The sequence below is a fragment of the Oncorhynchus kisutch genome, linkage group LG25 (assembly GCF_002021735.2).
Source record: "Oncorhynchus kisutch isolate 150728-3 linkage group LG25, Okis_V2, whole genome shotgun sequence".
Lineage (NCBI taxonomy): Eukaryota > Metazoa > Chordata > Actinopteri > Salmoniformes > Salmonidae > Oncorhynchus > Oncorhynchus kisutch.
In genome coordinates, this window is record NC_034198.2 from 12226002 (window position 1) to 12249416 (window position 23415).

The 23415-nt window shown below is 44.7% G+C and overlaps 3 protein-coding genes across 5 annotated transcripts in view; 1 reads left to right on the plus strand and 2 right to left on the minus strand.

Moving 5' to 3' along the window:
- Positions 1-1840, minus strand: part of LOC109870419 (palmitoyltransferase ZDHHC16B) — a 15835-nt gene extending 13995 nt beyond the window's left edge. The window contains exon 1 of the mRNA XM_020460926.2: positions 1447-1840. The gene's annotated coding sequence lies outside the window, so the exon portion shown is untranslated. The remainder of the gene's footprint in view (positions 1-1446) is intronic.
- On the plus strand, positions 1770-15952 carry vps35l (VPS35 endosomal protein sorting factor like). Of its 3 annotated transcripts, none has more exons than XM_020460923.2 (29): positions 1770-1879; positions 2231-2330; positions 2572-2757; positions 3023-3142; positions 3249-3273; positions 3405-3484; positions 3562-3690; positions 3783-3867; positions 4026-4082; positions 4160-4283; positions 5232-5279; positions 5382-5475; positions 5688-5888; positions 7478-7524; positions 12019-12130; positions 12260-12376; positions 12471-12524; positions 12636-12779; positions 12895-12980; positions 13122-13202; positions 13278-13341; positions 13481-13579; positions 13811-13888; positions 13981-14095; positions 14198-14337; positions 14426-14591; positions 14882-15000; positions 15110-15256; positions 15363-15952. In XM_020460923.2, exons 1-29 carry the CDS (start codon positions 1863-1865, stop codon positions 15459-15461), a joined length of 2934 nt encoding a protein of 977 aa, XP_020316512.1. In that variant the 5' UTR covers positions 1770-1862; the 3' UTR covers positions 15462-15952. The 3 variants fall into 3 exon arrangements, with proteins under 3 accessions (XP_020316512.1, XP_020316514.1, XP_020316513.1); XM_020460925.2 differs by having other exon boundaries at positions 4187-4283; XM_020460924.2 differs by having other exon boundaries at positions 4175-4283; positions 15363-15934.
- A 103-nt stretch (positions 15953-16055) lies between these two features.
- get4 (guided entry of tail-anchored proteins factor 4) lies at positions 16056-23368 on the minus strand. The gene is made up of 9 exons (XM_020460927.2): positions 22419-23368; positions 19529-19607; positions 19284-19365; positions 19033-19182; positions 18800-18938; positions 18535-18675; positions 18362-18437; positions 18181-18253; positions 16056-18069 (listed from the first exon to the last, which is right to left on the minus strand). The coding sequence occupies exons 1-9, from the start codon at positions 22559-22561 to the stop codon at positions 17987-17989; spliced, it is 966 nt and encodes a 321-aa protein (XP_020316516.1). The 5' UTR covers positions 22562-23368; the 3' UTR covers positions 16056-17986.
- Positions 23369-23415: the final 47 nt, after the last annotated feature.

The following is a 23415-nucleotide window of genomic DNA, read 5'->3' on the forward strand; positions in this document are numbered from 1 at the left end:
CCTTCAACACTGCCCCTCTGTTGTCATTATGCAGAGGGAGTACGTGTGATTTCTCTTTACAAGCGGCGCAGATGGAATGAAAGAAATGTCATAATGCCAACAGGTGAACACGAGGTCAACCAGTATTAATGAGATCATTGATCGGCATATGGCAGCATGCCATCAAAGTCATAGAAAGGCTGTGTGGAACTGGAAAAGAGTAGGGACGATTTCCAGCCAAATCAACCGGCTGTTGACTACCTCGGCTACCTACTACACTTGCTTTTATTACATTTTTAATTTAACTAGGCAAGTCAGTTAAGAACAAATTCTTATTTACAGTGATGGCCTACCCTGGCCAGGCCCTAACCCCGGACGACGCTGGGCCAATTGCGTGCCGCCCTATGGGACTCCCAATCACAGCCAGTTGTGATACAGCCTGGAATCCAACCAGGGTTTGTAGTGATGCTTCTAGCACTGAGATGCAGTGTCTTAGACCGCTGCGCCACTCGGGAGCCAAAGGTAGAGTACAGAGTGACATATTGGAACAAACCCATATAAATATTTTTTAAACATGAGATCAAGCTCTAAACCTGAACAGCACCATCAGAAATCTTTTTTTTCTCAATCTCAGATTAACCCCTTTAAAATGTATTTTAAAACAGAACAATTAAGCCCTTCATCTGGGGGGGTAAAAAATATATATAAAAAAATAAGGCCGAGTAAGCGGTCTCTATGGCAACCCCCAAATCTTCTCAGCTTGGAAATAGTCTCCTCTGCTCTGCCCAGATAATAAGCTTTGCCGTCTGTCCTCGAGACTGGTTTAGCCTCTGTGTCTGCAGCACAGGCCTGGCAATTGGCAAACTGCACAGACTCCAAATGTGTGTTGTTTCTGTTCATTTGTGATCTTTCTATCTCTGGGCAACACTGCCACTGCTATGTGTCTCTTTACTCCCAATGGAACGTTTTCAGTCCTCAGTTTAGAGATGTGCGCTTGTGTTGACAGCACGGACATTCACACGTAAAGAGAACAATCCACAACATAGAATGTTAATCCAGTCACAAATGGACAGTAAGTAGCTATCACATCCTAAAGCATTATATTTATATGATCACACCAACGCTGTCAAAATATTTGGAATGTCTGCAGGTGTACAAATAACATAGGCCTAACTACTATTTAGGTCTGTATTTTACAGGGTTCTGTCAATCTCTGCTGCTGTTGCCGCTGGCTACCACACTGAACAAACAATAGTGTGCGAGGTGCGAGCAACGTTCGCCAGCTATAACTACTCCACCTGCCTTGCAATCTTGATAGCAGACTTTTTCACAGGCAGACCCCTACACGAGATTGCAATCGGAGATATATGTCGATTACAAAATATTGCCAATTATGACGGCTAGCTATAGCTAGCTTGCTAATTACTGACACCATTGATATGTCAATCATCTAAATATTCCACTCACCTTAACGTATCTTCTGAAATGACAGAACCAGCTAGGTTACATAAATTGCAATTCAACTCATAACTGTGAGACGTTAGCTACACTCAAAGATATTTAGGAAAACATTATAAATCGTGCACCGATGCACTGCAGCCCATGCTAGCTTGCTTGCATGTATAAAAAAAAATCCTGACGTTGCGCACGCAATCTTGGGAAATTGTGTTTTTTCGTACTCTTCAAAATGTCAATAAAACCGTTCCGTAATGATCTGTTGATCTATTCAATTTACGCTAAGCCACCCATCCTTTTTTAAATGTTTATGTTTAATGAGTACTTTAAATAAAATCTGGACAAATCTCTTATTAGAGGAGAAAACTGTGTCGTCTCCAAATTGGTACTACAACCAGGAAGCGTAGACGTCATATGACTGGAGAAAAATGGCTGCTGTGCAGTGGTAAGATGCATCTTTTCCGATCCTAAATCTGTTTTTGGTGTCCTTTAAATCTTTAAGAGTATGAAATTGACATCAAAAAAAGATAGCTAGATGCATAAAAAAACAAATGAAAATGCGCGTGGTCTGTCTGATCTTGCTGTCATAAGTCACGAGCTGTCAACTTTTAAAATTTTTTTCTATCTCGATGTCAGCGAGCATAACATTCAGCATCAAAGTACAATCTGAAAAAGAACACAGTTCTACGTGCAGGATCCTCATATTTCGCTAATATTGCGCTATGTTTGTATTAATGCAGGTTTATTCCAGAGACTTCTGAGTAAATCAAGCTGTAACATATGTTTTCCGCGACAGGCACTCTCGTGCACGCAGGTATGAGTCTGAACTGCAGAGCTGTGGCCTGGAGGTTGCCCCAGTGGAGTTTAGCGACTACCATCCCCTCAAGTCCATCACTGTGAGTAGGGCACTGTATGTTGTTGATGCACACCATATGTGGCAAAGAAATGGATACTTATTGTATGTAGGCTTAATTTCTTTGCATCATCATCATTAATGCAAGAGTAAGTCATCCGACCATAGAACATGTTTCTAACCACTTGAGCATAGCCCTCTCTCTCTCTCTCTCTCTCTCTGTGTGTGTGTGGCCCAGTAGTAAACAACTTGTACACCTCCACCCATCCATACATACCACACAGGTGACAGACTCCAAGTCGCGGAGGGGAGCGCGTAAAGGCAGCACCTCCTCCTCCTCCTCCTCTTCCAGCTCTGTGGCACCAGATCCCCTGAGCTCCATGCTGGATGGAACAGACCCCCTGTCCATGTTTGCTGCAGCCTCTGCCAGCGAGTCCCCTCCAACTCTCTCACAGAGCAGCTCCACTGGGGTGAGTGATTCACTAGGGGTGTGGATAGAATGAAATACTCACTGAGGGATAGATGGGAGGTTTGATAGTGGGACAACGGTGATGGGGGGGGGGGTCTGATATTTGTATTGTGTCTCTTTATGGATGCGTTGTCTCTTAAAAGGATGTTAAAAATAAAGCAACATGCACAATTTCCTCCTCTCTCTCTCTCTCTCTCTCTCTCTCTCTCTCTCTCTCTCTCTCTCGCTCTCTTTCACTCAACTATTTTTTTCTGTGCTCTGTTCAGGACTTGGGTAGAGGAAAGAGGAGGGAGAAGGAGGATGAGGTTGGAGTGGACTTTGAACCGTGGTCATCCAAACGGGGAGAAATCCTTGCCAGGTTCACTACCACGGAGAAGCTCTCCATTGTGAGCAATGATTATGCTTTAAGATCCCTCAAAGAGAAACATTTCCCCTTTCCCATCCTCGGTAATGGGACGAAGACTGACTTCTCTCTCTTGTTTTTTTTGACAGAATCTCTTCATGGGCTCAGAGAAAGGTAAGTCTACTCCAACATTTATAGTCTTTGATATACCAGATCCCCTATTCTGAAAGCTTGCTCGATTGAGTCGAGACAACAACAAAAAACATGCACACGTGCACTGTTGTGGCACTTCTGTCATTCTCCAGGCAAGGCTCCCAGTCTTGCCTCCTCTGCTGTATCGGAGAAGGTGCGAACTCGCCTAGAGGAGCTGGATGACCTGGAAGAGGTAAGTACATTCTCTGTTGAGTTTTGTTGCCAAGAATGTTAGTGTTTCCGTCTCTAATGTTGTGCGTCTGCCGTCAGGGGTCTCAGCGGGAGCTGCTGAATCTGTCCCAGCAGGACTATGTGAACCGTATCGAGGAGCTCAACCAGTCTCTAAAAGAGGCCTGGGCCTCCGACCAGAAGGTCAAGGCCCTCAAGATCGTCATCCAGGTCAGAACTGCAATACTTGTAGCAAATCTATTACAATGTAATATATTTACAACGTTATGTCTGTCTTATGTAATTGTATGTGTGTGTCTTAGTGCTCCAAGCTGCTGTCAGACACAGCTGTGATTCAGTTCTACCCAAGCAAGTTTGTCCTCATCACAGACATTCTGGACACCTTTGGTAAGTACTGAGGACTGGCCTGTCACTTCAATTAATAGCAGGTCATTCTATAGTAACATAGTCACATTTTTCACATTGGATGCTGTAGTGGGTTTTGATTTGTTGTCGGGAAGGGGTCACGTTATTTTAGGTGACCAAAATGTCTCTCTCTCTCTTAGGACGTCTGGTGTATGAGAGGATCTGGTCCATGTGTTCTGACCCTCGCCCCCTACCAGGTATGTCCTGTGTGTCGCGTCGGTGTGTCACACCAAGTGCTCTCCATGGTCCTTCCTTTTTTAAATTTTTTAAAAAGTTATTATTTATTCAGATCCTTCTCCAGACTCCTTTACAGCTGATGAAGTGAATGACACGGCCAAGGAGACCTGCCTCAACTGGTTCTTCAAAATTGCCTCCATCAGAGAGCTCATCCCACGACTGTATCCTTTATTATACACATCAACTTTCCAGTAGCACACTGAGTTGTTCATGCATACGTACAGTTACCATATACAGTGAGCTCCAGAAGTATTGGGACAGTGGCACATTTTGTGTTGTTTTTTTGTCTCTGTACTTTAGCACATTGGATTTGAAATAACACAATGACTATGAGTTTAAAGTAAAGACTGTCAGCTTTAATTTTGAGGGTATTTTTCATCCATAGCGTGTGAACCGTTTAAAAAATTAAAAAATTAAAAACACCCTAAAATGTGTGTGTGTGTGTGTGTGTGTGTGTAGCAAACTATTTTGCTACACACACACACACATTTTAGGGGACAAAAAGTTTTGATACAAATTCACTTAAGTGTATTAAAGTAGTCAAAAGTTTAGAATTTGGTCCCATATTCCTAACATGCAATGACTGCATCAAGCTTGTGACTACAAACTTGTTGGATGCGTTTGCTGTTTGTTTTTGGTTCCGTTTCAGATTATTTTGTACCCTACATAAATTAATGGTAAATCATGTATTGTGCCATTTTTGAGTCACTTTTACTGTAAATAAGAATATAATATATTTCGAAACACTTCTATATTCATGTGGATGCTACAATGATTACGGATAGTCCACAATGATTACGGATAGTTCCACAATGATTACGGATGGTCCTGAATTCATCATGAATAATGATGAGTGAGAAAGTTACAGACGCACAAATATCATACCCCCCAAGACATGTTAACCTCTCACCATTACAATAACAATTTTTGGGGGGTATGATATGTGTGCGTCTGTTAGCATCATTTCAAATCCAAAGTGCTGGAGTACAGAGCCAAACTAACAAACAGTGTGTCACTGTCCCAATACCTTTTGGAGCTCTGTATCTACCTATGTCTCTGATCACATGCTTACACAGTGGTTTGAGTTGAATCCTTGACTCCACATGCAGATATGTCGAGGTAGCGCTCCTGAAGTGTAACCGTTTCTTGACCAAGTGGTTAGTATCCCTCCCATGTTTCCCCCACCTCGCTCTAGCACCACTCTCTCATCCGTCTGCCCGTCCGCTCACTGGTTTCACTTCATCTCTCTGTGTTCTCAGTGGGATCCAGGAGACGGTGCCTCGCCTCACAGCTATGATCCGGGGGATAGGGGACCCCCTGGTGGCCGTGTATGCCCGGGCCTACCTCTGTCGGGTGAGACTGGCTTCCAGAACATATTTTCTCTCAACTCTCTCTCATTGGTTGCCCTCATTTACAGAGATTTCAACCGCCCCTCTTGCTTTTTTCCCCCTGTATTACATTTTGGCTCAGTCATGAGAATTGGATAAATTCTCTCTTCTCCCTCTCTAATCTCCCTATTTTCTTCCTACTTTCTCTCTCTCTGCATCCATCTCTCTCCGGGCCAGATTGGGATGGAGGTGGCTCCTCACCTGAAGGACAGCCTGAACAAGAACTTCTTTGACCTGCTGGGGACGTTCCGTCAGATCCACGGCGACAGTGTCCAGAACCAGCTGGTCCTGCAGAGGGTGGAGATCCCCGTCTACCTGACCCTCTACTCCCCCGCCATCCACTGGATCCTGCAGTGTGTCTCCTACAGAGCACCAGAGGTACATTGCCACACAGCGTAACACATCCACAGTGGTCCGACAGTATCCACCGATAACAGTTATGTAGTTATTGTATTGGGGACATCCCCATAACAGTCGGTGGCATGTAAACTCGGGGGAAACGTCCTCTCACTGTCAACTGCGTTTATTTTCTGCAAACTTAATGTGTAAATATTTGTATGAGCATAACAAGATTCAACAACTGAGACATAAACTGAACAAGTTCCACAGACATATGGAATAAAGTGTCCCTGAACAAAGGGGGGGTCAAAAGTAACAGTCAGTATCTGGTGTGGCCACCAGCTGCATTAAGTACTGCATTGCATCTCCTCCTCATGGACTGCACCAGATTTTCCAGTTCTTTCCGTGAGATGTTACCCCACTCTTCCACCAAGGCACCTGCAAGTTCCCAGACATTTCTGGGGGGAATGGCCCTAGCCCTCACCCTCTGATCCAACAGGTCCCAGACGTGCTAAATGGGATTGAGATCCGGGCTCTTCGCTGGCCATGGCAGAACACTGACATTCCTGTCTTGCAGGAAATCCCGCACAGAACGAGCAGTATGGCTGGTGGCATTGTTATGCTGGAGGGTCATGTTAGGATGAGCCTGCATGAAGGGTACCACATGAGGGAGGAGGATGTCTTCCCTGTAATGCACAGCGTTACGATTGCCTGCAATGACAACAAGCTCAGTCCGATGTTGCTGTGACAGACCGCCCCAGACCATGAATGACCCTCCACATCCAAATCGATCCCGCTCCAGAGTACAGGCCTCAGTGTAACGCTCATTCCTTTAACGATAAACGCGAATCCGACCATCACCTCTGGTAAGACAAAACCGCGACTCGTCAGTGAAGAGGATTTTTTGCCAGACCTGTCTGGTCCAGCGACGGTGGGTTTGTGCCCATAGGCGACGTTGTTGCCGGTGATGTCTGGTGAGGATCTGCCTTACAACAGGCCTACAAGCCCTCAGTCCAGCCTCTCTCAGCCTATTGTGGACAGTGAGCACTGATGGAGGGGTTGTGCGTTCCTGGTGTAACTCAGGCAGTTGTTGTTTCCCGCAGGTGTGATGTTTGGATATACCGATCCTGTGAAGGTGTTGTTACACGTGGTCTGCCACTGCGAGGACGATCAACTGTCCGTCCTGTCTCCCTGTAGCGCTGTCTTAGGCGTCTCACAGTATGGACATTGCAATTTATTGCCCTGGCCACATCTGCAGTCCTCATGCCTCCTTGCAGCATGCCTAAGGCACGTTCACGCAGATGAGCAGGGACCCTGGGCATCTTTTTTTTGTTGGTGTTTTTCAGAGTCAGTAGAAAGGCCTCTTTTTAGTGTCCTAAGTTTTCATAACTGTGACCTTAATTGCCTACCGTCTGTAAGCTGTTAGTGTCTTAACGACTGTTCTACAGGTGCATGTTCATTAATTGTTTATGGTTCACTGAACAAGCATGGGAAACAGTGCCCTTTACAATGAAGATCTGTGAAGTTATTTGGATTTTTACGAATGACCTTTGAAAGACAGGGTCCTGAGAAAGGGACGTTTCATTTTTTTTTGCTGAGTTTATTTGACATTCATTGTTCCATTGCAGGCCCTGCTAACAGAGATGATGGAGAGATGCAAAAAACTTGGGAATAAGTGAGTACTCCTCTACACCAGAGGGATTTCTTTAGAAGCCAGATGCACTGGGTTGCCGTGTGGTGGCACACGTTCCTGTAATACAGATCAAATGTTATTTGTCACACACTTCGTAAACGACAGGTGCAGACAAACAGTGAAAAGCTTACTTAGAGAAATAATTGTAAAAAATTATAACTCTAGGAATAAATACACAGTGAGTCACTATAACTTGGCTATTTACACGAGGTACCAGCACTGAGTCGATGTGCAGGGTTACGAGGTTGAGGTAGATATGTAGGTAGGGATAAAGTGACTTGGCAACAGGATAGATAATAAGCCGTAGCAGCAGTGTACGTGATGAGTCAAACGAGTTGGTGCAAAAAGGGTCAATGCAGATAGTCCAGGTAGATATTTGGTGAACTATTTAACTAACTATCTAGCAGTCTTATGGCTTCGGGGTAGAAGCTGTTCAGGATCCAGTCGGTTCCAGACTTGGTGCGTCAGTACCACTTGTCGTGCTGTAGAATAGAGTAGAGTCTATGACTTGGGCGGCTTTGACAATTTTTAGGGCCATCATCTGACACCGCCTGGTGTATAGGAACAGTTACCATACCAAGCGGTGATGCAGCCAGTCAAGATGCTCTCAATGGTGACGCTGTGTAGGTGTGTGTGTGTGTGGACCATGATAATTCCTTAGTGATGTGGACACAGCGGAACTTGAAGCTAACGACCCGCTCCACTATATTCCTGTGGATGAGGGCGTTCTTGGCCCACTGTTTCCTGTAGTCCACGACCATCTCATTTCTCCTGCTGACATTGAGAGAAAGGTTGTTGTCCTGGCACCACACTGCCAGGTCTCTGACCTCCCTATAGGCTGTCTCATCGTCGGTGATCAGGCCAACCACCGTCGTGTTGTCAGAAAATGTAATGATTGTGTTGGAGTCGTACGTGGCCAGGTAGTTGTGGGTGAACAGGGAGTACAGGTGGGGATTAAGAATGCACCCCTGAGGGGCCCCTGCGTTGAGGGTCAGCATTGCAGATGTGTTGTTACCTACTTTTACCACCTGGGGAGGCCCATCAGGAAGTCCAGGATCCAGTTGCAGAGGGAGGCGTTCGGTCCCAGGGTCCTGAGCTCAGTGATGAGCTTGGAAGGTACTATGGTGTTGAACGCTGAGCTATACTCAATGAACAGCATTCTCAAATAGGTGTTCCTCTTGTCCGAGTGGGAGAGGGCGGTGTGGAGTGCAATAGAGATTGTGTCATCTGTGGATCTGTTGGGCCGGTATGGGAACTAGAGTGGGTCCAGGGTGTCTTGGATGATGGTGGAACAGCTGGAGCTCTCATGCATGGTTCAGTGTTGCTTGCCTCAAAGTGTGCATAGCCACATTTAGCTTGTCTGGTAGGCTTGTGTCACTGGGCAGCTCGCGGACGGCTTTCCCTTTGTCTGTGGTAATTTATGGGGACGACGTCGATGCACTTATTAATGAAGCCGGTGACTGATGTGGTAAACTCCTCAATGTTATCAGATGAATCCCAATACATCTTACAGTCTACATTCGTGGCCAAAAGTTTTGAGAATGACACAAATATTAATTTCCACAATGTTTGCTGCTTCAGTCTTTAGATATTTTTGTCAGATGTTACTATGGAATACTGAAGTATAATTACAAGCATTTCATAAGTGTCAAAGGCTTTTATTGACAATTACATGAAGTTGATGCAAAGAGTCAATATTTGTAGTGTTGACCCTTTTTTTTCAAGACCTCTGCAATCTGCCCTGGCATTCTGTCAATTAACTTCTGGGCCACATCCTGACTGATGGCAGCCCATTCTTGCATAATCAATGCTTGGAGTTTGTCAGAATTTGTGGGTTTTTATTTGTCCTCCTGCCTCTTGAGGATTGACCACAAGTTCTCAATGGGATTAAGGTCTGGGGAGTTCCTGGCCATGGACCCAAAATATCAATGTTTTGTTCCCCGAGCCACTTAGTTATCACTTTTGCCTTATGGCAAGGTACTCCATCATGCTGGAAAAGGCCTTGTTCGTCACCAATCTGTTCCTGGATGGTTGGTAGAAGTTGCTCTCGGAGGATGTGTTGGTACCATTCTTTATTCATGGCTGTGTTCTTTGGCAAAATTGTGAGTGAGCCCACTCCCTTGGCTGATAAGCAACCCCACACATGAATGGTCTCAGGATGCTTTACTGTTGGCATGACACAGGACTGATGGTAGCGCTCACCTTGTCTTCTCCAGACAAGCTTTTTTCCGGATGCCCCAAACAATCGGAAAGGGGATTCAACAGAGAAAATGACTTTACCCCAGTCCTCAGCAGTCCAAACCCTGTACCTTTTGCAGAACATCAGTCTGTCCCTGATGTTTTTCCTGGAGAGAAGTGGCTTCTTTGCTGCCTTTCTTGACACCAGGCCATCCTCCAAAAATCTTCGCCTCACTGTGCGTGCAGATGCACTCACACCTGCCTGCTGCCATCCCCGAGCAAGCTCTGTACTGGTGGTATCCGATCCCACAGCTGAATCAACTTTAGGAAACAGTCCTGGTGCTTGCTGGACTTTCTTGGGCGCCCTGAAGCCTTCTTCACAACAATTGAACCGCTCTCCTTGAAGTTCTTGATGATTCAATAAATGGCAGCAATATCCTGCCTGTGAAGCCCTTTTTGTGCAAAGCAATGATGACGGCATGTGTTTCCTTGCAGGTAACCATGTTTGACAGAGGAAGAACAGTGATTCCAAGCACCACCTTCCTTTTGAAGCTTCCAGTCTGTTATTCGAACTCAATCAGCATGACTTCATCAGCAGTAATCTCCAGCCTTGTCCTCGTCAACACTCACACCTGTGTTAATGAGAGAATCACTGACATGATGTCAGCTGGTTCTTTAGTGGCAGGGCTGAAATGCAGTGGAAATGTATTTTTGGGATTCAGTTAACTTGCATGGCAAGGAGGGACTTTGCAATTAATTGCAATTTATCTGATCAGTCTTCATAACATTCTGGAGTATGTGCAAATTGCCATCATACAAACTGACTGAGGCAGCAGACTTTGTGAAAATTAATATTTGTGTCATTCTCAAAACTTTTGGCCACGACTGTAGGCTAGCGAAATAGTCATGTAGCTTTAGCATCCTCTTCATCGGGCGACATCCTTAGTGAGCACGTCGTTGATACTTCCTGTTTGAGTTTTGGCTTGTAAGGAGGAATCATTAGGATTGAATTATGGTCAGATATGCCAAAGGGAGTGCGAGGGAGAGCTTTGTATTTGTTTCTGTGTGTGGAGTAAATGTGATATAGACATTTGTCGCCTCTAGTTGCACATGTTACATGCTTTAACAATGATTTAAAACGGATTTCAGTTTACCTGTATTAAAATCACCGGCCTCTAGGAGCGCCACCTCTGAATGTGCATTTTCTTTGCTTATGGCCCTATATAGCTCAATTAGTGTGGCCTTAGTGCCAGCATCGGTTTGTGGTGGTAAATAGACAGCTACAAAAAATATATACTGAACAGAAATATATAAATGCAACATGAAACAATTTCAATGATTTTACTGATTTACATTTCATATAAGGAAATCTGTGGATTTCACATGACTGGGCAGGGGCACAGCCATGGGTGGGCCTCGGAGGGCGTAGGCCCACCCACTGGGGAGCCAGGACCAGCCAAGACAGAAATACTCCTCAGTTTCATCAGCTGTCCGGGTGGCTGGTCTCAGACGATCCCGCAGGTGAAGAAGCCAGATGTGGAGGTCTTGGGCTGGCATGGTTACATGTGGTCTGTGGTTGTGAGGCCAGCTGGACGTACTGCCAAATTCTCTAAAATGACATTGGAGGCAGCTTATGGTAGAGAAATGAACGTTCAATTCTCAGGCAACAGCTTTGGTGGACATTTATGCAGTCATCATTCCAAATGCTTGAGACATCTGTGGCATTGCGTTGTGTGACTAACTGCACATTTTAGAGTGGCCTTAAATTTTCCCCAGCACAAGGTGCAGCTGTGTAATGATCATGCTGTTTAATCAACTTCTTGATTATCCATCCACCTGACAGGTGTGGCATATCTTGGCAAAGGAGAAATGCTCACTAACAGGGATGCAATCAAATTAACAGGGATGCAACATTTTTGAGAAATAAGCTTTTTGTGCATATGGAACATTTCTGTGATCTTTTATTTCAGCTCATGAAACATGGGACCAACACTTTACATGTTGTGTTTATATTTTTTGTTCTGTATAGATGAAAACTCTTTTGTTAAATAGTATGGTCTGCAGGTCATCATGAGGTATTCTAATTCAGGCGAGCAAGAAGTTGAGACTTCCTTAACATTAGAGATTGCGTACCAGCTGTTGTTAACAAAGATACACCCCCCCCTTAACCTTACCCGAGGCTGTCGTTTGGTTTTGAAGTTTCATATAAAAAATCAACTAGATGTACAGTATATTATCCATGTCCACAGGAAGCCAAACCCAGGCATTGAGTCTCAACTAATGTTGATTTCCCCATAGTGCCCTGCTGCTGAACTCGGTGATGTGGGCGTTCAGGGCGGAGTTTATCGCGACGAGAGCCACCGACTTCATCGGCATGATCAAGGACTGTGATGAGGCAGGATTCCCTCAGGTTAGACACATCCACATTCACCATGTGCTCTAAAAATAGCATCGTTGCCCCTCCCTCTGCCTCCAATATAGCTTTTATCTGGTATCTGTGTTGTTTACTCTTCAACTTCCTCTCTCTGTCCTCCTTCAGCACCTGTTGTTTGGCTCTCTGGGCCGCAGCCTGGCCTGTGCTGACCCTCCTGAGGCGGAAAGGCTGCCCATCCTCAATGAGGCCTGGAAGGTCATCACCAAAGTGCGAAGTCCACAGGTACAGAGCAAATAACAACCCTCTTAGACAATGAAGGCGTGCCTGGTGGTTCACATTGACAAAGGGTTGCAAATGTTTCCTTCTCTTATTCCAGGATTACATCAACTGTGCTGAGATCTGGGTGGAGTTCACCTGTCGTCACTTCACTGTGAGTGTCCAAGAGAACTACAGCGCTGCCACTGAAAGAGTTCTGAGCACAAGGGTCTCGAAATGACTCCAGCTTGTATATAATCCTCATTTTCTCTGTTCTTATTCCCAGAAACGTGAGGTCAACACTGTGCTCTCTGACATCATCAAGCACATGACCCCAGACCGGGCCTTTGAGGATGCCTATCCTCAGCTTCAGTCTGTGATACGGAAGATCCTCACCTACTTTCATGACTTCTCTGTCCTCTTCTCCATGGTAAGACTCGGTGTTGACATTCTCCAGTCTCAAACAATCACTTGTGTTTTATCAGCGGGTAGATTTATCTAGTTTCTCTGTGACCCCCCCCCCCCCCCCCCCTCCCCTTCCTCAGGAGCGTTTCCTTCCCTTCATGGACATGTTCCAGAAGGACAGCGTCAGGGTGGGGGTGTGTCTCTCCATCATGGACGTCTTCATCAAGTACGTCTGGTTTAGCCGACACCTTTTGCTGTTGTCATGCTAACGTGGCTAATGTCACCCAAGCGAAATGTCTCTTCCGCACTATACGTGTGAAGTGTCCGTGTCTATCCCTCATGTCTGTCTGCCTGTCTGTCTTCTCAGACACCAGCAGGAGCCCACTAGAGATCCTGTCATCCTCAACGCTCTACTCCACGTCTGCAAGACCATGCACGACTCTGTCAAGTAAGTAGCCAAGTGTGTGTGTGTGTGCGTGTGTGTGTGTGTTCTAAATTACCCTACTCTCTCTGTGTCCCTTAGTGCTCTGACGCTGGAGGACGAGAAGAGATCTCTGGCCTTGTTGATCAATGGCTTCATACGCATGGTGAGTGTCTTCAACTCAGACTGCCCATCCTCTGGGTCTCCAGACACTCCTTCCCCTCCTGCATTTATAAAGGGTGACGGCTAGTGACTCAGCATATGTCTCTCTTTCTCTCCCTCTTTCTCTCCCTCCCTCTCTCCAGGTGTCATTTGGCCGTGACTTTGAGCAGCAGCTGAGTTTCTGTGTGGAGGCCCGGGCCACCTTCTGTAACCTGGAGCCAGTGTTGGTGCAGCTCATCCACGTGAGTCCAGCACATCCGCCAAAGGACCCACCATATCCTACCTTCATCGTCTTATCTGTGTGCGCATGTGGGACCACACCTCGACGCGGTTCTGCTTTGCGTTGCAATACAAAGCCCACCTTCTTTTGACAGTTGATATGAATCTAGCTTAACCTTTTTTTTAATCATTTTGTCGTGGTCGTATATATACTGCACATACACACGCGCATAACTTTTGTCCTCTTCTCTCAGACTGTGAACCAGCTGGCCATGGAGACGAGGCGTGTGATGAGGGGGAGCCACTCCCGCAAGACTGCTGCTTTTGTCAGGGTGGGTCATGCGACCTCACTGTCTATAACCCCAACATCTGTGTCCTCAATATGGCCACTAATGCGTCACTGAATCCTCGGTCTCTCTCTCAGGCATGTGCTGCATACAGCTTCATCACCATTCCCTCCCTCACCAGCATCTTCAGCCGCCTCAACCTCTACCTGCTGTCTGGGCAGGTGGCCCTGGCCAACCAGTGTCTTTCCCAGGGTGAGTCTGGGTCTGTCTATTCTGAACAGAGCACACTCAGAGTCCTGAGGTTTTCACCAGTTCTGAAGTGAATTCTCATTCACTGTTATCGCTCTCTCCTAGCGGATGCATTCCTGAAGGCAGCGGTCAGTGTGTTGCCAGAGGTGCCACGCAGTATCAGTATCGAGGGCAAACTGCGCTCTTCTGAGGGCTTCCTGCTTGACTTCATCAACAACTTCCTGTCAGCACTACTAGTTGTGCCGGTAAGGAAACTTCCCTGCTTTTCCCATAATGCTTGAAATAACCAAAGAAATAGGAGATGTCAAGGAAGTACTTCCTGTGTGTGTCCAGGACCACCCAGAGGCAGGGGTGTTGTTCCTTGTGCGTGGGCTGCTCAACATGGTGCAGGATTACACCTGGGAGGACAACAGTGACGCCAAGGTCCATGTCTACATCAGCGCCCTGCCACTACTGGCTGCCATGAGTCAGGAGAGCTACCTCTACTCTATCCCCAAAGGTACTACCCAGAAACACACACCCTCTTCTCCCATATGTTTCAGGTTTATGTGGCATGTAATATAATACTAGCTAATACTAATTTTAGCTAACACCTATTATCCAATGCGGCTTACAGTCATGCATTCATAAAAAAAATTAAGTACGGGTGGTCCCGGGAATCGAACCCACTATCAGAGGGCCATATGATATTGGTCTCTCAGAATAGGCTAGCAATATAGAAGAGTGTGAACTTAAAGGATCATTTGAGTCAAAGCCAGCTAACACACATCCTTCCTTTCTCTTTTCCAGTGGACTCGAATGAAACACTTTATGGAGGAGATCCCAAGTTTTTGGCAGAGATCAACAAGTTATGTGAAACTCTGATTGGACAAGTGCTGGACCACCTCAAGACCTTGGGTAGAGATGAGGTAGGACGCACTATGCCAGTGCCCTGAGAATAGAATAGTCATACATAGTTTTTTTTGTATATATCCATAAACATGTTTAACTCTCTCTTATCCCTTCCCTCTGTTGTAGAGCATCCATAGACAGGGTAGTCTGGCCTTCTCTCTGTTTGGCTGCCTCCTAGCTCACGGGGACCTGCGCAACAACAAACTCAACCAGCTGGCTGTCAACCTGTGGAATCTGAGCCACAAGCAGGGTTACTGCAACACACGCACCTCCGTGAGTAAAACACAGGCCGCTTGTAGCCATAGGAACAACAAAACATTGGAGAGATACAGTAGAAGTCCCATCATAATCTCTGTACACACAACATATTTCTCGACAGGTGCGGACATTAGAGTTTATTAAGCACCAGGCCCAGCAGCCAGACATGGTTCACCTTTCAGACGTGCTCCACCGCCTCACCTTGCAGTCCAGGACCTGAGGACATCGACTGCATCCCCTTTTTCCTCCATATATCTATGTGCACTGGAGGGATTGTCTCGCCTTGCAATTGCATTCTCTGTTTAGTGCCCACGATCTGTCAACCAGTATCTTGGAGGGCTTTAAATGTTCTGATTTTCATCTTTCAGTATTTCATTTGGACCTCGTAAACTAGGTGTGTAGACTCCATAGCCAATCAATGGATTAATTCATTGACAGATTGATATGAAAACTCAAGACAGATCAGTCCTCAAGGACTGGAGCTAGATAGCCGTGGAAACAGAGGTCCTTGGTACGCCATTGTTGGAAAGATTAAAAAAGAAATAAAAAAAGAACAGATTCATGCAATGCTGATAAAATTCCCTGCATTTCAGTGATTGTATACTTGTTTATGGATTTGTACTGTACTGAAATTAAGTTTCTCCATTCTGTGCTAACATTTTGTATATCATTGTAAAATTTCTGAATGTGATTGAAAAAAGCAAAACCTAACCATGGCGGTGTTGTGCATTTGTAACAAATGATTGGCTTCTCTAAATGCAAACAACTCTTTCAAGCCTAGCACTCTTTAAACAGACAGTGAGGACAGAGAAGCTATCATCAGTTGTTTATTTACTCAATTAGTGTAACATTTTAAAAGGCAAACCACCCCATTTGCATTCAACTGAAACTATCAAAAACAAAATGTTATGTTCCAACATGCCGGCTAGCTCGCCAGAGCCCCGGTCTGTCTAAAAGGTATCATTTCCTAAACGTTTTGTGCCTTACCATATGACTCACAAAGCAGGAGGAATATTTGATTCAGACCTTTATCCTATCCAGGCTACATATTGGTGCATTGAAAACTTGGTGCATTGAATAACTTATTTTCTTAAGTTAAGAGATGTTATAGTTGTAACACCCTAATGGACATCTTGACTATTATCAAGGCCTTTAGAATAACAAAGTATCTGGAGGTGGCTGTAGAGTAGCTTTGGAAGATTCACCCATGAGAATTTCTACAGCGGTTATAATTCCAAAACAGATATGAACCTGTAAAACATGAATTCAAAAAAAAAATCCTAAAACATGTACAGTAGCAGAAGAAAATGTAAAAGTACTGATTTAAACAACCACTCTCTCCATGTAAATGAATATTCATTTTGGATACTGGAGTATGCATTTAAGCCCAACCCGGAAAGATAACTAAGCTTCTGGATATAGGCAATATAATACTACGGTAGGCGGGGATTGTTTCAAGTTGTTTAATCTTCTCTTTGTCCGTCTGATCGCAGTCAAACATCTGGACCGACAAAATGGAGCAGTCACCAACTCACTGAAAATGTACCTGGGGGGGGGAGAGACGCCCAAAATAGAAGACTTCAACGGAACTGACTTGCATTTACATGAACATGCCAAATACATTCATCAACACACTCACAGCCACGTGTATATGATCTGAGCATACCCATCCACTCCTGTCGATTTAAAACACATGTAATCTCCCATACGTAACAGATTATGAATAGTGATCAAATCCGGCTTTAGTTTGCAGCCAGGTATACGATGCCCGACAGGTAACTGACAGAATAAAGGAAATCTTATTAGGACGTCGAGCAAGAACAGCTTCCATGCACATTGGCATAGATTCTAGTGTCTAGAAATCTATTGGGATGGATGTAACACCATTCTTCCATCATTTGGTGTTTTGTTGATGGAAAAACACTCAGGCACCGCTCCAGAATCTCACATAACTTTTCATTTGGGTTGAGATCTCGTGCCCTGTGGATAGGGGCATGGTCATCCTATAAGGGAATAGCCATGTTAGCCAAAATGATGGCTTGCCCAGCATTTTTACACACGACTCTAAGCAAGATGTGACGTTAATCCACCTGCTTTCAATATACTTTCATCCCTCATTTACTCAAGTGTTTCCAATATTTTGGGCAGTTACCTGTATGTCTCTCCCCAATGACACTATACCATGCAGCTCACCACACCCCCAAACACTCCTGACTATTATTGAACATTTACATGGATTACAAGTTGGTTATAGTAACTCTTTAATAGAAATTACTACCTCCACTTCCGATGGATGCATGGTGAATGGGGAGAAAAAGCGTTACTCCCTAGAGAGAAGTGTTTTTCATTGTTGTTGTATCCCAGGATGAGGTGTTATTTTAGGAGCTATAATTATGACAAATTAATATGCAGTCATTGCTGAATATTTTCTGTCCCTGGGGATGAGAGAAAATAAGAAGTCCAGGAAGTAAGGATTGCAGCTGCTTTCCTTTGAAAATACCAAAACTACACAGAAAATTGTCCAAAACTAAGAAACAAAAACGATGAAAATAAAGCCTAATATAACTCAAACGGAAAGCATTTGCATTTTTGCGCAGTCCAGGCAGTGCTGAGAGGGATAGTTTGGCCTGCTATTTTTCTGGTTCTGGTTGGATGTCTTGGGGAACTGGGAGGTAGGGAGACCAGCACGCCTCTGCAACCACCTGGGAGGGGAGGGGGGGGGTAGCCTTGCTCATCCCAGAGCTCTCAGTCCAGCTCAATGGGGCTGCCATCCTCCTGTGCTTCCTCTCCCTCCTCATCTGAACCCATCAGGCTGTTCAACAGGTTTCCTGACAGACACAGAACACACTTCAATTGAAACACACACAAAAAAAAAACTACAGTTTCTCCAACGCAGCTTTCAATGGTGAAATAGTCTGCAGTGAGTCACAAGCACTTACCGAGCAATCCACCATATGATGAGGACTGTTTGGGTGGCACCCCGAAGAAAAGCTGACCTATCCTGTCGAGATACTGACGCAGCAGGCAGTCAAATGGAACAGGAAAATTATTATTAGACACCATGCTGAGTTATAATGCTACGTGACCACGGCGGGACACTCACTAAATGGTCAAACTCACCTCATTATACATAGGGTCCCTCTTCAGGGAAGGCTGATACTGTTCACATAGCACTGTGAACACTGTTAATTTCCCTCTGCAGAGGAGAACATACAAGGGGAGGCACATTTATGGGAACCTGGCAAAACAATGTGGGTTCTATTCGAAGGGTGGTTGAACAAACAAGGCCTTACCCATCCACTGCCAGCAAGAGAAACCAGATGAAGTTGAGCAAGGGCTGAACAAAGGGAGGGCCCTTCTCTATTGAGGGGTGTTTCTGAGTATATGTGCTGAACACCACAGATGCACTGTTTTTGTTCTTTAGACAGAGGAACCTGAGCAGTGAGGGAAAGAGAGGGGAGGGGAGGGACAGAGCTGAAAAAGCAATTAAACAACATAGCAAACAGCTATTGATGACAGACTGAAAACAGATCTAGGTGGCGCGAGACAGAGACTTACTGTAGGACGGCCTGCGCCACAAACATGTCCACCTCGCTGCGAAAGCCCCGCTGCGCCGAGTACTCCACCAGCATCTGGGCGCAGCCCTCTCCATCAGAGGAGTGCAAGAAGTGGTAGCGAGACTCACTGTAGTTTTGCTCTAAACAGATAGAATTCAATCATATTCAAACTCTTTGTTGAGGGAAAATTATATCTTTGCCGTTTAGAATGTTCAGAGTTTTCCCATTGAATACCTTTCCACAAGGTGACTGCCAGGAGCTGATGCAGTTTGGGGGAGCCCAGCTTCCCCGAGCCGCCTGTGGACCACTTGAGTGCGCGGGACACAAATGCTACTCTCTCTGGGGAGTTAGGGTCCATCAAACTGAACAGCTTAGCCAGGTGCTCTGCAATGCAACACAGATGAGGTTAACACAGAGACAACGGTACACTGATACCAACTGTGTTCATAATGTTTAATTACGATGAAGTATGTATGTTCGCTCACCTAAGTCTTCGTCCTCTACCGTTGCCTCTGATTTCTCCAAAGACTCCAGCACCAACATTGACAGGTCTGCAGCACTGTTGAGCTGCGGATGACAAAAAAAAAAAGAAGTAATTTGCCACAGAACTCTTATACAACTGTTGAGTTGTGAATTAATATGATTGCTAGCTATAGCGCTTAGACTCAAAAAGAGACGCTACAAAAACTACATTAATGTATGAATGCCCCAGTGCCAGGCTTTCTTATACCTGGTTGTAACTGAAGAAGAGCTGGGCGCCATTGTACATCAACTCCCTGGCATCTGCATGCTTTGCCTGTGACATATACCTGTGTCAAACAGAGATGGCAAATGTTATGTCACTGACAAACTGCATTCAAACCAGGTTAAGAAAGTGGCAATAGGAATGGTAGTGTGGTGGTCCCACTAGGAAATACTGAGGGCTGAAAAGTAGTACTCAGTCACTGGGCCAACATTTCTCAATACACAACAGTAAATAACAGTTAATTGTCACTCAGGGTGTTTTCACACTTGGTCCCTTTCAGCCAAATGTTGTGATTTCCACAAAAAATGTAGGCAAGTTAAGTTAAAAGTGAACAAACCAAAAGGAACTCAGGCCCCTCAAAAGAGCCCCCGATGCGAACCGAACTGAGACCATCTTGAGAGGTGGTCTGAGTTTGGTTCGCTTGAATTCCATCTGGTTCCCTTCCTTAGGGCAATGTGAACACAAAAATATACTACCGTTCAAAAGTTTGGGGTCATGTAGAAATGACCTTGTTTTTCAAAGAAAAATACATTTTTTGTCCATAAAATAACATCAAATTGATCAGAAATACAGTGTAGACAGTATTTATGATCAATTTGGTGTTATTTTAATGGATGAAAAAAATATGCTTTTCTTAAAAAAATAAGCACATTTTTAAGTGACCCCAAACTTTTAAACTGTAGTGTGTGTGTGTGTGTGTGTGTGTGTGTGTGTGTGTGTGTGTGTGTGTGTGTGTGTGTGTGTGTGTGTGTGTGGAGTTTTGTACTGACACAATGTTAAGATTATTTATTTGCAATTATGTTTATCTACAGGCTAAGAGATCTTCTTAAGCTGTTTATTCAATTTTGAAGTGTGAGAAGACAACAACGTACACTATATATACACAAAAGTATATGGACACCCCCCTTCAAATTAGTGGATTCGGCTATTTCAGCCACACCGTTGCTGACATGTGTATAGAATCGAGCACACAGCCATGGAATCTCCATAGACAAACATTGGCTGTAGAATGGCCTTACTGAAGGGCTCAGTGACTTTCAACGTGGCACCGTAATGGGATCCCATCTTTCTAACAAGTCAGTTCGTCAAATGTGTTAGAGCTGCCCTGGTCAACTAAGTGCTGTTAATGTGAAGTGGAAATGTCTAGGAGCAACAACGGCTCGGCCGCGAAGTGATAGGCCACAAAATTTGTCCTCGGTTGCAACACTCACTACTTAATTCAAAACTGCCTTTGGAAGCCTAAGATCACCATGACCAATGCCAAGCGTTGGCTGGAGTGGTGTAAAGCTTGCTGCTATTGGACTCTGGAGCAGTGGAAACGCGTTCTCTGGAGTGATTCACCATCTGGCAGTCCGACAGACTAATCTGGGTTTGGCGGATGCAAGGAGAACGCTACCTGCCGAAATGCATAGTGCCAACTGTAAAGTTTAGTGGAGGAGGAAAAATGGTCTGGGGCTGTTTTTCATGGTTCGGGCCTGGCCCCTTAGTTCCAGTGGAGGGAAATCTTAACGCTACAGCATACAATGACATTCTAAACGAGCCCTGACCACAACCCCATCGAACACCTTTGGGATGAATTGGAACACAGACTGCGAGCCAGGCCTAATCGCCAACATCAGTACCCAACCTCACTAATGCACTTGTGGCTGAATGGATGCAAGTCCCAGCAGCAATGTTCCAATATCTAGTTGACAGCCTTCCCAGAAGAGTGGAGGCTGTTATAGCAGCGAAAGGGGGACCAACTCCATATTAATGCCAATGATTTTGGAATGAGATGTTTGACAAGCATCTTTGACTTTTGATCATGTAGTGTATTTGGTGAGAATCACACCATAGTTACAAAATCCATTCTAGCTCTTAAAGGTCAGTTGCCGACATTGGGTTTACAATTTTCAATTAAGCCTACAGCATTATTTAATCTGCTGCCAATAATATTTACATGTTAATATTATCTTCTGCTTACAATGACTATGTCTCACGTTTAAACAAAATGCAATCTATTAGCTTCCAAAATGTATGTTGGTATATCTAGCTGTCTGAAGGAATGGCTTGTCCTATACTTTTACCCAGAGTGTAGTGAGTGAATGTTGGAAAAATATCTTGGTACCTTTCTAAACATAGCAATGTGAACGCAAAGGGAAAGTTGTTCTTTCGCTTTTTTACCCCAGAGTTCACTTCTTTAAATAGTAGTCTATGTCAAAACACCCTTAGTTAACGTAAAGGCTGTGGCCACACAGTTCTCATGTGCAGTTAGGCTACCTGTCATGACTGTCAAACATGGGAGCTCAACCAACAGCAAGTTAATGAATGAGACCATCGTGATGGTGACGGGAAGTCATGAATCGTGGGCAATACCAAACACCATAGCTTAATTGATTGTGCATGCTTAGCAAAGTTGACTGGCTAACGTTAAGTAGTTTATTTTATCTACATTTACTAACCAGCTAACTATAAACCAAGCTAGATGGCAAGTTAGTTAGCGTTAGCTAACTAGTACTTGACATGGTTTTTTGCTGGGCTTGGGCTGACAGTCTGTACTGTTTGTAAGTGTGCCAGGTTAGTGAACTGTATCTTTACTAAACGAACATGGGCATTGCGGGTAGATAGCTAGCTAGCTTACGTTAGTAAAGGAGATGGGTTGGCGCTAGCTTATATTATTGCGACATTGATGAGCTAACTAGGCTAGCTAGCAAGGCGGATAATTCCAGTGATTGACGCATAAAAGTGTCCATTCAAAAATAAGGACTGACCCGAGTGGGTGGGGCAGTACCGTGAATCGACGAATCATGCAATAGAATGGAGGCAGCAAGGTTGCTAAGCATTAAGATCAGAAAAATGAAGGCCCAAGAACATAACGAAAATTTAAATTTCTTACCTAAAAAACAAGGTTCTGTACATCTGGTGAGCCTCATAGTAATCTCCCTTTTCTACACTCGCTCGCAGTTTCCCTTCAACCCGCTGCGTTCCTCCACGGTTTCTTGCGCTGGAGCACTTCAGAGCCTCCTGCTCCGACATCATTGTTCCCAGCAGCTCGGCCCAACAACCAAGCCAAGCGTTGACAGTGCAGAAAGCGGATGCACAAAAAAATACCTGACCTATTTCACTTGCCGTAGTTAGGTATTTGCAATCCAGTTTCTAAATTCCCCGCTAAATATTCCACGACTATTTTCATTACACCATTTCTTAGACACTGAAACACATTGTTGTATTAGTTACCTTTATCTAGCTATGTGTATTAGCTCTGGTCTAAGGCGTTAATGTCATGTAGATATGACCTGGCTTTCTGACGATACTTGGTAAGCACCGATAGCCAAGCTATCATTATTCAATGTAATAGTTATATAGCTAGTTAAATTAACTTAAATTTTAAGCCATCGCATAATAATCATATGCAGTGGGGCACCCATGTCAACCAAACTTCATCCTGGTCTGGAAGGTGGAGCACATTACCGTTAGCTCGCTATCACAAAACGTTGAATGTGTGATAAGGCTAGAATTCCCACTATGCTGTATAGCTGTTCTGTGGAGAGTCAGTGTACGTCCAGTCCAGCTCTGAGCAACTCCTGTGAGGGGAAAAAAAATACATCACCGGCAACCTCAGACAGAGTACGAAACTTGACAACTGCTGATCCTCCCTCATTGTCGAGTGATTCTACCACCGCAGATGAATAGCGACCTCTGCACCTGAGCATTCACCACCCAGCTCTCATGGATCCAGATTTCTCTGTTCAGTCTAGGACGAGTTGTGTATTTTTCCCCAAGTTATTGGACATATGTCAAAATCTGTGTGTGAATGTGTGCACACATCAGGAAGGGTGGAGCATCAGTCTGCAACCAAACTCTGCTAGGTGTGTCATGACAAAACATTTCCA

What these genes read in the sequence shown, in the direction of transcription:
- vps35l (XM_020460923.2), top strand. An exon ending in AGACATTCTGGACACCTTTG is followed by an intron (nt 3,868 to 4,025) that starts GTAAGTACTGAG and finishes TCTCTCTCTTAG; the next exon opens with GACGTCTGGTGTATGAGAGG. An exon ending in ATCATGGACGTCTTCATCAA is followed by an intron (nt 12,981 to 13,121) that starts GTACGTCTGGTT and finishes CTGTCTTCTCAG; the next exon opens with ACACCAGCAGGAGCCCACTA.
- get4 (XM_020460927.2), bottom strand. Translation starts at nt 22,561, where the DNA reads ATGATGTCGGAGCAGGAGGCTCTGAAGTGCTCCAGCGCAAGAAACCGT. An exon ending in CTCTTGCTGGCAGTGGATGG is followed by an intron (nt 18,438 to 18,534) that starts GTAAGGCCTTGT and finishes TCTCCTCTGCAG; the next exon opens with AGGGAAATTAACAGTGTTCA. An exon ending in ATCATATGGTGGATTGCTCG is followed by an intron (nt 18,070 to 18,180) that starts GTAAGTGCTTGT and finishes TGTGTCTGTCAG; the next exon opens with GAAACCTGTTGAACAGCCTG.